At 46.5% G+C, this 13,375-nt stretch overlaps 1 protein-coding gene across 11 annotated transcripts in view; it reads left to right on the plus strand.

Annotated features, from left to right (window-relative positions):
• The window catches only part of Fam193b (family with sequence similarity 193 member B), a 31,677-nt gene that overhangs the window by 11,475 nt on the left and 6,827 nt on the right, over positions 1-13,375 (plus strand). For 4 of the 11 annotated variants that reach the window (XM_078049054.1, XM_078049062.1, XM_040273432.2 and 1 more), the window contains 5 exons: positions 2,694-2,831; positions 3,578-3,812; positions 4,812-5,199; positions 7,952-8,153; positions 9,059-9,298. In XM_078049054.1, the coding sequence (XP_077905180.1) occupies positions 2,694-2,831; positions 3,578-3,812; positions 4,812-5,199; positions 7,952-8,153; positions 9,059-9,298 (1,203 nt within the window). Of the gene's footprint in view, positions 1-2,588; positions 2,832-3,577; positions 3,813-4,811; positions 5,200-7,951; positions 8,154-8,419; positions 8,642-9,058; positions 9,299-13,375 lie in introns of those variants that run through there. The other 7 variants (XM_021731602.2, XM_021731600.2, XM_021731599.3 and 4 more) reach the window with 5 other exon arrangements.

A 13,375-nucleotide genomic window follows, 5' to 3' on the forward strand; every position in this document is an offset into this window, starting at 1 on the left:
GGAAACAATTTTTTGTATATTGCCTTAAACATTCATTATACCTGTGAATTCTTGGACATACCTACAAAACCATATATATTATGTTTGACAGGCCATATAAAAAATTTCAGGGGTCTGGGATTGTGGCTCAGTGGTAGAGCACTTGCCGGGCATGTGTGAGGTCCTGGATTCATATCTCAGCACTGCATATAAATAGTCCATCTGCAACTAAAGTTACAAAAAAAAAAAAAAAGAATTTCAGGACATGGATGTAGCTCAGTGGTAGTGTAGCACACTTGCCTGGCGGATACAAGACCCCAGGGTTCAATCCTAGTACTAAAAAAATAAAAAATCAAATGCATGAATTCAATAACCAGCACCCCCATTCCCCTTGCATAAAAAAGAATTTCAAGACTAATTTTACTCATACAAGTATTATTTTCATCTTTACATGACTTTAGAATCTAACATGCAAACGAAATGAAACTATTGTAAAATTCCTGTCCTTGTTTTTGCCTTGATATAGTTGCTATAATTACAGGGAAAGAGACATGCACCTTAGCCTCCCCCCTTCCACCCAGAGTTACTATAGCATCTTGCAGCTGTGGAAAATATCCTGAGTACAGTTCTCAAAAAGGCCTCCTTGGCCCTAATTTCTCTAAATACCATCAACTTTCCACCTTTTCATGAGATACTTACCATCAATAGGTCCATTTTGCAGTGTAACACTGAACAACTGCCTTTCTCTTTTAGATGTTCCTTTGGCAGAGTCTATTTAGGCAGTATCTTTTATGAATTCCGCATATAAAATTTTCTCTGGTATTCCTCCCAATTCCATGTATTTCCCTAAATGTTTCATTATATTCCTGGTACTACTGTTTGAATTCTTTCTTTTTTGAGAAACCACAGACACAGGTTAGTGTAATTGTAACAGATTTAAGGATACCCTGATGCCAACTCATAGGCAGTTTTATTAGAGACAGATGATGGCATTTGTTTCATTGGTAGGATGAGGGTGATGCCCTCTGCAAACACAATACTTAGTGGAGGGTAAGTTTGGAAAGTATATTTGTTATTTTTTCTGTTACAAACCACCCCAAGACCTGATGGCTTAAAATAACACGTATTTCTCCTGAATCTACTGCCTGCCTGGGTGTTTCTGCTGATCTGGACAGGTCTGGCTGATCTTAGCTGGGCTTGCTCACATATATCTGATCAGTTGGCTGATTAGCCAGCAAGACTGTTTATCTACACGTCGTACATCTCTGCAGCCACTCTCACATCCTAGGCAGCCAGCCTGGTAATGCCTTGGAGTGTGGCAGAGATGCATGAGTAAGCAAGCCTAGTAATGCAAGGAAACAAGGAGAAACACATACACACTTATGCTGACAGCATCTTTGCTAACATACCATTGGCCAAAGAAAGTGACATGGCCATGCCCATGGGAGGGGACTACAAAGTTACAGGATATAGAAAAGCTATTAATCGGGGCCAAAATGCAATTAGTCTTTCAGTTAGGTCCCCTCTATGTGAAACTTTCAGACTTAGATTACTTGATCAAGTTTTTCTAGAAGGGGAATAAAAAGGCCAAGTAATGGTTGTGTATTGGGCCTATGGGCCTGCACAGGGCTAGACACTTTACCTGCTTTTGCAACAATCCTCACAACAATTCTGCAAGGTAGGTAGGAATTGAAGTTCAGAGAAGTTAAATAACTTGCTCGAGGTCATCCTCCTAGTGGGCAGGAATTAGAATGCATGTCCATCTGACCCCAAAATCCAGGTTCTATGTATCATCATCACTGCCTCTCAAGAGTACCATGGTTGAGCCAGGCAAAGTGCACATTCCTGTAATCCCAGCAGCTCAGGAGGCTGATGCAGGAGGATAAAAGTCAGCCTCAGCAACTTAGTGAGACCCTGTCTCAAAATAAAAAATAAAAAGGACTAGGGATGTGGCTCAGTGGTTATGTGTCCCTGGGTTCAATCCCTGGTACTGCCCCCCAAAAAGGAAGTAAGTTCCAGGGTCTGCCTTAACCTCCCTGCCAACATAAATTTTAAGTTGAGTTGATGCTTTCTGACAAGTTCTACAAACCCCTTCTCTAAAATGTTGCTGTGATTCTAAAGGAATTGTGCGACTCTCCTGAAAACCCACACATTCTTCCAAGTTCTCTGTCGACTGAAAGCATGCTTTCCTTCCAGATGAGGATTGGTCTGTAGACTGCACAGGCATCCCCAGAATTGTGACCTCTCCTGAACATGCCAGAGAGAGAAGGGCTGTCTTTAACTTTTGAAATTCAGGGACATCAGGGTATTAGAACATTCGAGCATGAGCTTTGGAGTCAGATTCCCTGAAGTTCAACCACTCATTAGCTCTGTAACCTTGGGCAACTCATTTAACTTCTTAAAATATATTTCTTCATTTAAAAGGGGGAAAAATGGGAGTAAGAACACCTCGTTTGCAGAGCTGTTATAAGGACTAAATCTAAATTATGTCTATAAAGTGCCTAACTCCGTGCCTGGTATGTAATAAGAGGCATTATTAGTACTGTTAGTATTATTTCTAAGGAGAGTCTTTCCCCTCCTGGGAAACCCTGAATCTGTCTGTTGTGCAGGTCCCCCTTACCTCCAGCCAGTCTGTGCAGACTTGCTGCCTGCTATGTCACCGTGAACGGAAAGGCTGGGAAGAAGGCCCTTCACAAAATGGACTGGTGTTGCAGGGTGAGAAGCTTCCCCCTGACTTCATGCCAAAGCTCGTCAAGAATCTCCTAGGCGAGATGCCTCTGTGGGTCTGCCAGAGTTGCCGGAAAAGCATGGAGGAAGATGAAAGACAGACAGGTCGAGAACATGCAGTGGCAGTAAGTAACCACTAAAAGGGGGTTCCTGAATGCAGAGCAGCCACCTCCCCAGAGACATCAGGTGTTCCTTCCCTGTATTCAGGTGGCTCTACTTGGGCCTTCCCCAGGCCCAGGCACTGAGAGACTACTGGATTACCCTGATACAGCTTTTGTGGCTCAGGTTCAGATTTGGGGGAAGAGACAGGTTTCAGGTATCCCACCAGCCCCTCAATATAGCACATACACAAGATAAGGATAAGGACCTGCACATAAGTACCAGTAGATCACGATCCTACTCCTTCATGTGACCCTGATTTCTTCAGCTCTGTTGCAGTTTGAAAGTCAACCAGTATGATGACATAAAGGGTAAAGGTCAGTTTGGGGGTCTAAAATGTGCCTTTGAAGCCTTCCAAGATAGCTGGGAACCATGGAAGTCTGGCATCCCATGAGTCATGGTGGCCAGACTTTCCTCATTTCTCATTCCCCTCCACACTCTTTGACCCGGGATCCATTAAGTTTCAGGACTCCTGGCTTAAAGACCCTTTCTCTTGATAGCAGCCTCTCACCACTCTACATAACTGGAAGCACCACAGCCCTCACTTAGCAAAGACCAGCCCTTGCTTATGCTTGTTGCCAGAGTTGTCCTGATTGTGTTTTGACAATGACACAGAGGCCTGGGGGAGAAAGGAATGCCTTTGGTATACACTGAGGCAACAGAGGGTCTGTTCTGCTGTTTGATCGTGAGCCTTTTTCTTCCTGTTTTCCAGATCTCCTTGTCACACACGTCCTGCAAATCACAATCTTGTGGAGGTGATTCTCATTCTTCCTCATCCTCTTCTTCATCATCCTCATCTTCCTCCTCCTCTTCCTGCCATGGGAACTCAGGGGACTGGGATCCCAGCTCGTTCCTGTCTGCGCACAAGCTCTCGGGCCTCTGGAACTCCCCACATTCCAGTGGTGCTGTGCCAGGCAGCTCACTTGGGAGTCCTCCTGCCATCCCTGGTGAGTTCTTCCAGCTCAGCAGAGAGCCAGGCCCCCTCAACACAGACAGCTATATTTTCCTATCCACTTTATTTAATAAATCAGAGGATTTTTTAATTAAAATAAGTAAAAATAGAGCTGTTCTCATGGTAGAAGGGGCAACTTAGACCTTCTATCTCTATGAAACACCTTTCCCATGACTCTAAAGTTGAAAAATACTGCTAGTAGAAGAAAATTGCTCTCAAAGCTGTCATTGATTCTGATAGCTGTTCATATTGAATCCAGGATGGGACCTCAAATGGTGAGGACCATTTGAGGAGTAAATGGAGTAGGGAGGCTCTTAAGGTAGTAGGACTTAAGTCTCATAACACCTGCCCTGCAGCACCACAGAAAACCTGGGCTTCCTCCACTCCTGGGCCTCGTTTCCTTCACTTGAGAGATGGCTATAAAAGCACTGCGCTTACGTCCACAAGAGATTGGCCATGCATGCTGCCATGCTTATTATAGTCAGCAGCTTCTATCTTTAGACTAGGATAATGCTCTGAGACCCAAAAAGAAGAATCTTGAGTTATTGATTTATTATATAAATATGATTTACTGTCATACTGATATATGAAGGGCAGAACTCTTCAAAATGGTGCCACCTGCAGGAATCAGGCATCCCTTGATTACTTGGTTTCAGAGCCTCAGCTTGTTGCAGGCAAGCCTGTCCCAGGTCTGAGGAAAGCCTTTGAATAAGCAGTTCCTGGACAGATCAAACACACATCCTCTTTTCATGCTCATGCACAGTAGAGATGTGTAACCCTCTCTGGGGCCAACATTCCTAGTACCTTTTCCTTTGGGCTTGGGTTCCTAAATCCTATCCAGGGGAGCTGCTGCCCATATAGAATCTTCTCTAGCTCCAGTGTCTCCTGTACTGAGAGGCTATGCCCTCTGGTAACAATAAGCAGGATGCTGTGGCAGTAAGCTCATGGGCTTTTTCCCGAAAGTCTGACCCCTCTCTTCCCCCTCTACCCACAGGTGAGGCTTTCCCTGTTTCGGAGCACCACCAGCACACAGACCTCACTGCTCCCCCTAACAGCCCCACTGGCCACCACCCCCAGCCAGCATCTCTGATCCCTTCTCACCCCAGTTCCCTTGGCTCCCCACCCCACCCACACTTGCTGCCCACCACCCCAGCAGCACCTTTCCCTGCCCAGGCTTCAGAGTGCCCTGTGGCTGCTGCTGCTGTCCCCCATCTCCCAGGGCCATGTCAGAGCCCCCACGTACCCTCCACCAGCATGCCACTCCTGAAGATGCCTCCACCATTCTCGGGGTGCAGCCACCCCTGCAGTGGGCACTGCAGTGGGCATTGCAGCGGGCCTCTCCTCCCACCACCAGGCTCTCAGCCACTCCCTAGCACTCACAGGTAAGTGAACTGTGTGAAGACCACACTCCCTGCTCACTGGAACTCAAAAGAGTTTTGGAAAACTTTACCAAGGGTACCTTTGGAGTAAAAATTAAAAGGTAAATTGAAGTGGATAGTAGCTCAGTGGTAGAGTGTATGCTTGGCATGAACAAGACCCTGGGTTTAAGCCCCAGAGATGTGTGTACGTACATAGTAGTTGCTTTTTTTTTTTTCATTGTTTTCCCAATTATAAAGAAATTTTTTTTTAATTTGGAAAAAAAGTCCTTATAGCCTAAATTTCTTAAAAACTGTGTAGTTTTTCTTAATGTTTTAAGTATCATATCATGATCATTTCCCCAATTAAAATTCCTCCTTTTTTAAAAATTTATAAGTGTGCCTTACACAATGCTAGGCAGGCACTCCACCGCTGAGTTACAACCCCAGCCCTAAAATTCCTTTTTTTTTTTTTGGTACCAGGGATTGAACTCAGAGGCACTCTACTACTGAGCCACATCCCCAGACCTGTTTTGTATCTTATTTAGAGACAGGGTCTCACTGAGTTGCGTAGCGCCTCGCTGTTGCTGAGGCTGGCTTTGAACTTGCGATCTTCCTGCCTCAGCCTCCTGAGCTGATGGGATTACAGGAATGTGCCATCACGCCCAGCTAAATTCCTCTATTAAGGACCACATACAACATCTTACTTTATAGCTCCAGTATAGTTTATTTTACCATTCTATTCTTAAACATGTAGGCATTTCCAGTTTTTTAACCAAGAGAAATAAGGTTATAATAAATATTCTAAAACTGTATTTAAATGTACCCTTTAGGAGATCCCTAGAACTCAACATAATTAAGAAATTTATATTAGTATATATTTGAAGTGAATTCTTGGAAGAAGGTAGATATATTTTTTAAATTTTTTTTTAGTTGTAGATGGGCATAATATCTTTATTTTTATGTGGTGCTGAGGATCAAACCCAGTGCCTCACCGGTGCGAGACCACTCAGCCCCAGCCCCAGCCCCAGCCCTAGATGTATATTTTTATAAGCCAGATCTATCTTAAACCAGATCTATGTTAATATGTATCTAGATTTTCCCATTCAAAAATCCCACTGCCCTGCTGCCACTACTTTTGATTTTTCCCTTTAATACCATGTGTCTTTCACATGGTATTAATGGCATCTATACAGATTTGCTGCTTCTGGTTTTCACTTAGCATTACCTCATCAGCATGTTTGTGTTCCTTTGTGGTGTTCTTAGCCTTCAGTGTTCAAGGCTGAAGAAAATTAACAGTAGTCACTTCACTGTTCTCTAGTTACTGAACATTCAGGTCATTCCACCATTTTAACATTATGAATAACATCTTCAAAGATGTCTTGGCCTCAAGTGTTTTCCCTTTTTTAGATTTTTCTCCACAGAAAATTCTTCAGAATGGAAAATTTTTCAGTTAAAGGGTATTTGGGTTTTTTCTTTGTTGTTTCTGAGGAGGGGTTTTTTGTTTTGTTTGGGTTTTCTTTTGGTGTTGCTGGCAGTCGAACCCAGGGCCTTTCATGTGCTGGAGAAATGCTCTACTACTGAGTTACATCCCCAGCCCAAGGAGGGTTCTTAATATGCATTGAAAAGCTGCTTTCCATAGGACTCTCCACGTTGATTCAACCACCAATAATAAGAGTCCTGGTCTCAGTACTCACAGGACCACTGGATATTTTAATTTTCCTAAAATCAGTTTGCTTATGTGACAAATAAACAGTGGTCAATTTGGAGTAAACTTCTGTAAGCACCACTGATGACAATTCCTCCACACTCCTTTTTAAATGCTTGCTACATTTTTTCCTGTCCTTTTCAGTAGCGGAGAGAGGTTGTGTTGGACTGCCCTGAGAACTGAACTTCCACACAGCTCCTGAAGCTCCAACCTCACTCTGGCTCCCTGACCACTTGAGCTTCAATCTGTTCTTGCAGCACTTCAGCTGCTGATGGAGCACTCCCAGCAGCTCAGGAGACTGAGGCAGGAGGATTGCAAATTCAAAGACAGCCTCATCAACTTAGCAAGATCCTTTCTCAAAATAAAAAATTAAAATAAAAAACTGGACATGTAGCTCAGTGGTTAAGCGCCCCTGGCTTCAGTCCTCAGTACCAAAAAAGAAATACCATGCTGAATTTATAGTATCAGGCACAAGCAGTAGCTCTTAGTCTGTGGCCCAGGAGACACATTTGCTTTTCCTCAACTCAGTACTGCCTCAACTGTATTTAAGGCAGCTCCATTCACTGCTGCTGAGACCAAACTCAGGTCATGAGGACCTTAGAAAGTAAAAGGAAACACCTCACTGATAACCTGTGGGTGTGCCAGGAAAACCATCAGGCTGCTGATCGGTTCAGACAACTACTTACTGAGCACCTGCTATATACAGTGTTATTGTGCTACACACTGGATCCACAAATCGAAGTAGCACCGTTCCTGTCTGGAGGGAGTACACAGTGTTAAGAGGCAAATAAGCAAACAGATCATTATAGTAATACATGAAAACAGAATAAAGGTGTCCACATGATGCCCTGAGAAGGATGCATATGGTGGGCACAGGCAGGGGAGGCACGGGAAAATCTCAGAGGTTTGTATTTTTGATGGCCCTCAAGAGTAGTTCTTGTGAGAAGTGCAGATCTAGCAAGTAGAGGACAGTTGATGTGGCAGGTACAGGTTGTGGTGCCTCCCTAGACTCCTGTTGCCCACTCCTGCATTACCTTCCCTAACCTCTTCACCTATCTTTCTCCCTTGCAGCAGGGAGCCTGGGTGCAAGGGGCACAAGTTTGCACACAGCGGCCTAGCCTGCCAGCTGCCCCAGCCTTGTGAGGCAGATGAGGGACTGGGTGAGGAAGAGGATAGCAGCTCTGAGCGAAGCTCCTGCACCTCGTCCTCCACCCACCAGAGAGACGGGAAGTTCTGTGACTGCTGCTACTGTGAGTTCTTCGGCCACAATGCGGTGAGTGAGTCTGTCTGGGCTGAACAGGGCTGGGGGCCAGCCAAGGTGAGCAAAGGAGTACCCTGTTCTTCCCAGAGACCCCTCATCATGGTGATCATCACTGCGCTTGGACCCTGTGAGTCCTGGTGCTTGCATCTGCTCACTTGAGCTTCAGGGCACATTTATGAGGTTGGGGTTTTTTAACATTTTGCTACCTTTGCTCTTCTCGTGGTTTCTCTTAAGATTGACTTTTTTTCTTTAGGCAAAAGGAAAGGAAATGGCAGAGAGAAAGCTATGATTCTGATGAGTATGTATACGTGTGTAATCCCAGAGAAGTGAACGCTTGTGCGTGATGAAGGCAGAGTGGAAGCAAAAAGGCTCTCAGTTCCCCAAGTGTGACAGCCAGCCGAGGGACAGGCCGTGAGCACAGACGGCGCCAGGAAGGAGACTCAGATCAGAGTACATGCTGTCTCTGCACAGGGGAGAAAGCAGTTCAGAAGTCTCATAAGGTGAAGAGGAAAGGGCTGCCGGTTAGGGCAGAGCAGCTGAGGATAGGAGGAATGAAAGTAATTCAACTACCAGTTGCCTTTGTGCTAGGCGCTGTTATCCTCATTTTAGAGATGATAAAATTGAGGCTCACAAAGACTCAGTGACTCGCCCAAGGTCATACAACTTTCAAGTGATGAAGCCCAGGCTCAAACCTGCTAGCCTGGCTCCCCAGTCCATGCTCGCCCAGCTCTGCCCTGTTTCCTCCCACTCCCTTCACCCCTGGCTGTCTCGGCTCAGAGCCCAGGCATTTGGCCTCTGTGGCTGATGGTAGGGAGAACAGCTGTCTCGCTCCTCACCACATACTTGGTGCCAGCGGGTGGGAGTGCTATGGGCCTCCCAAGCCCAAGGTGTAATGTCAGCGCCTCCCCCTCCCCCAGCCACCCGCTGCCCCGACGAGTCGGAATTATACCGAGATCCGGGAGAAGCTCCGCTCAAGGCTGACCAGGCGGAAAGAGGAGCTGCCCATGAAGGGGGGCGCCCTGGGCGGGATCCCTGGGGAGCCCGCCGTGGACCACCGAGATGTGGATGAGCTGCTGGAATTCATCAACAGCACGGAGCCCAAAGTCCCCAACAGCGCCAGGGCCGCCAAGCGGGCCCGGCACAAGCTGAAAAAGAAGGTGGGTGTGGGGGGAGCTCAGCTCTACTGCCTTTCCTCCCTGAGGAGTCCCTCACCCCAAGCCCCAAGACTTCTGGGGCATGAATGGTGCTAGCTGCCAAAGGCCTTGGCACAGCTCACTGCTCTGGGAAGGTCTGAATGAGTTTGGGAGGCATTAGGGTCAGAGAGTTTGGGGGCAAGTGAAGTGGAGGAAAAATGTTTCTTGGCCTCAGAAGCTGCTTACTGGATTCCTCCAAGCCGAGGACTTGCTTCATTCGGTCATTTATTCATTCAGCAAACACTTCTATAAACAATGGGAGCCAAAGTGTGCTGCATTTAAGTTCTCGTCTGGGAGAAGCTCAGTCCACTGGGGAGACACAAAACTGGACAAGTACATATGTATGACAAGCACTGGAATGAGGGAAGCCCCCATCCTGCCTGGAAGTGGCTTTACAAGAGGCTGACTTGTGAGCAGAGTCATGGGGAGTGAGGACACATACATCAGGAGGGCCTCCTGGTAGCTGGCACAGCACATTCCACAGAGCTTGATAAAGCCAAAGCTGAAAACAGCAGAGAGGCAAGACACAGAGGAGGCAAGGGAGGGCCTCAGGTCCAGCTGAAGATGAGCTTTGCCTCCAGGTGAGGGAATATTACTGGACGGTTGTCATTAGAGAGTGTGCTTGAGATTTGTACTCTGATTGTGGTGTGGTGGTATGGAAGGTAAATTGAAGGGTGATAATTTAAGCAGGAAAGCCTAGAGTTTGATGCCCCAGCCAGGAAAAGACAAGCCAAGGGAGAGATAATTGAGGGTAGGGCAGCAACAGAAGAGAGAATTGCAAAAGAAGCAGAAGTGACAGGCCTGGGTGATCTGATGGCAGAATGATGGTGGTGCCTTTCACTTGAGCCAGGATGGCATTTACAGAAGACTGAATGCAGTTGGGTTACATTTTCTCAGAGGTTCCCATGAAACATCAGCATGGAGAAGGAGGTGCATGCAGGGTTAGGAGTTGCCAATGCAAAGATGTAATTGAAGCCATGGGATTGAAATGGTCCTCAGGGCTAAGGTTTGAACCTAGGGAGCTATTCCCGAGCAGCCCTGCTGCCAGGTGAGTCCCAGAGCTTGGTGGAGTATTCCCTGCAGCTTTATTACCTCTTTGTCCATGTGTTCCCAACTGCATCTGCACAGTGCCACACCTAGAGGAGTCCAACATCAAAGGGATTTAGGTTTGACAGTCAGCTAGTTCCTGTTCCTGGGTGGTCAAACAACCCTAGAGCTCTGGAAGGCAGAAGTGATTTCCAGCTTTCTCTAGCCCAAAGAATTACTAAGATCCTTCTGCAACTTGAAGTACTAAGCCAAGGAGTTCCACTGCTGCCTTCAGAAAATGGTCAGCACTTTTATGTTCCCATTCAAAGTTGCCAGCGAGAGATGTTCAGTAAGCTGCAGTGGTCTTTCTGGCCTCTTAAGGCAGCTGTCCCCAGTTAGGTCCCCAGAGGGTTTCCAGGCCTAGTGTGCTTCTAATGAACTTGTGCCCTTTCCCTTGACTCACCACACTGTTTACTCACCTTTTCTTCTTGATAAGCTGTCTCTGCAAGCTCAGTTCAGATGTTTTCCCCTCTGCTGACTTCCTGAGGGAATTCTTCTGCTATGCTCCCACCACACCTTGGACATCTCTCTCAGCTGCCATTTGTCACGATCTTTTCACTCATTCCAAAACTCACTGCGCAGCCACTGTCTGCTAGGCCCAGCCTAGAGGCCAGGACACACACAAACCAAGCATCCCTGCCCTCTCACATGTAAAATCATGGGGCCACAGGCAGGGACAGACATACATGGGCAGTTGCAATGTCAGGTCATTATCTGTTTAGACAGCAGTCTTCACCCTGAAGTCCCTCCACCTGCCAAAGTTAACCACAATCTGGCTGACCACCGAAACCCAGTTTCCCAGCAGCTAGATAGTGATGACTGCTTATTCACTCCCACTTTGGGAGTGTCTGTTTCCCATCCCACTTCCAGATCATGACCCTCTCACCTTTGTGTACTAATCCCTAATCTTTTTTTTTAATTTATTTTTTAGTTGTACACAATACCTTTATTTTGTTTATTTATTTTTATGTGGTGCTGAGGATCAAACCCAGGGCCTCGCACGTGCTAGGTGAGCACTCTACTGCTGAGCCACAACCCCAGCCCCAAATCCCTAATCTTTTGAAGCTGAATTCCTGGCCCCACCATTGTAACCTCCTCCACTGAATATTGTCACCTGATCCTTTCTCTTATGCCCACACCAATCTAGTATTCACTCTTAAACTGAGTAAGTATTGGTAAAAGAGCAAGTGAACTGTCCCCATCACTCTCTCTCTTGCCAGTACTCTCAATTCCTTGCCCTATTGCCCTTCTGTCAATACCTTCTCAGAAGAACTGCCCCTCCCCTTCTACACCCCAAAAATAGTACATGACCAGATCTGCCTGGGGCTCCTGGCCAGGTGTTCTCCCTTTGCCTGAGCCCCCACATTGCCTGGCCAGCTTCCATAGCTTCCTAGTCATCTTGCTCCACCTTATGCCCATTTGTATAGCCTCTTTGTCAGAATTCCATTCTCCAGCCTCCAGGTCCTTCATGGCCCCCTTCCCCTTATTTTTGGTAAATAACCACTTTCCATGTCAACAAGGAAAAAAAACATTGGACAGGCATTCTCAACTGATCACCCCACCTGCAAACTTAACTTTCCTCCTTTTTGGGAGAAGAGTTAGCCCTTTCTCACCCAAACCCATGTGGTCCTTTTTTGCCCCCTCAACCTAGCATGAGGCCACCTACTCTGGAGCTGCAGCCTCTTCTGGGATACTTCCCATTGCCTTTCACTGTGTCCACTGCTGTCATTTCAAAGCAGACTCTTTCTCAAGCTTGTAGCCTCTCCTGTATCTTTCCTCTCATCAAAGCCACCATTTCTTGAAAAACAATGTCTGTGTTTACTGTCTTCACCTCCCCCCTTGTCAGCTCACTGCAGATTGTTCTTCATCCCTTTGCAGAGTCACACTGATTTCTTTGTTGCCAAATTCAAATTCTGTTCATCCATTTAGCAACCTTTGACATTTTGTGTTTTCCTTTTCAAACTTTGTCTTTGGCTCCTCCGCCCTCAACCAAACAGGGCCAGGAAAGAAGCAATGGGAACACCATCTTCTCCAGTTTTCTGACCTCTCAGACCACTTTCTGTCTCCTTTGTGAGCACCTGGCCCTCCCACTTGAGCACATCTCCCTGGGAGAAGAAAGCTATGGAGTTTGCACTATACTCCCTGCACTTCAAATTGACATCCCCTACTGCTACTGGGCTCTTCCTCACGGATGTCCCCCAGACACCTCAAACTCAGCAAACTGAGCTTGTTATCTTTCTCCATTGTCTCGTCAGTGGCACCACCACCCACCCTGATTGCTGAACCAAAGCTCACCTCTGAATGCCATTCTGGAGGAGTGCATTATACTGACAGAGCAGTGGGCCTTGCAGTTGGACCTCAGTTTGAAGCTCTGCTATGCCACACTTGCTGTATGACCTTGGGCAAATCACTTAACCTCTAAGCCTCGGTTTCTTCATCCATAAAATGAGAATAACAGGAGAACCTAAGTCAGATTATTGAGGATGAAATGGAGTGATGTACAAAAAGGTTGGGCAGAGTGCCTGGCGCATGTCAACGTTTGGTCTATGGAGGCTGCTGTAGCAGCCACAGTGGTTGGGCAGTGTTTTCTCAACACATCTCATTCTCTCCCTACCCAATACCAAAAGTCCTATCCAAGCGGCTTTCCCAGTTGCTCTAACCAGTCACTTCTTTCCACCTACCACCTCTACTTTCAAAGCCTTACGTGGCTGGTTGAACATTGTCCTTGGGCTCAAACCAGAACCCATTGTGGCCTGCAGGCTCCTTGGGATCCAGCCCCAGCTTAGCTTGCTAGCTTCATTTCTCAGCCTCTCCTCTCTCACCTGCCTTCCTAGCCCCTGCCCTTGCCCCTGCCTCAGCCCCTGTCCCACACAAAAAAAAATAAAATAAAATAAAATCTAGACTCTGATTGTACCTTTGAATGGTGTGTGTTCCCTAATGATACACTTTTCCATT

This window comes from Ictidomys tridecemlineatus, chromosome 1 (assembly GCF_052094955.1).
Source record: "Ictidomys tridecemlineatus isolate mIctTri1 chromosome 1, mIctTri1.hap1, whole genome shotgun sequence".
NCBI classification, from domain to species: Eukaryota; Metazoa; Chordata; class Mammalia; order Rodentia; family Sciuridae; genus Ictidomys; species Ictidomys tridecemlineatus.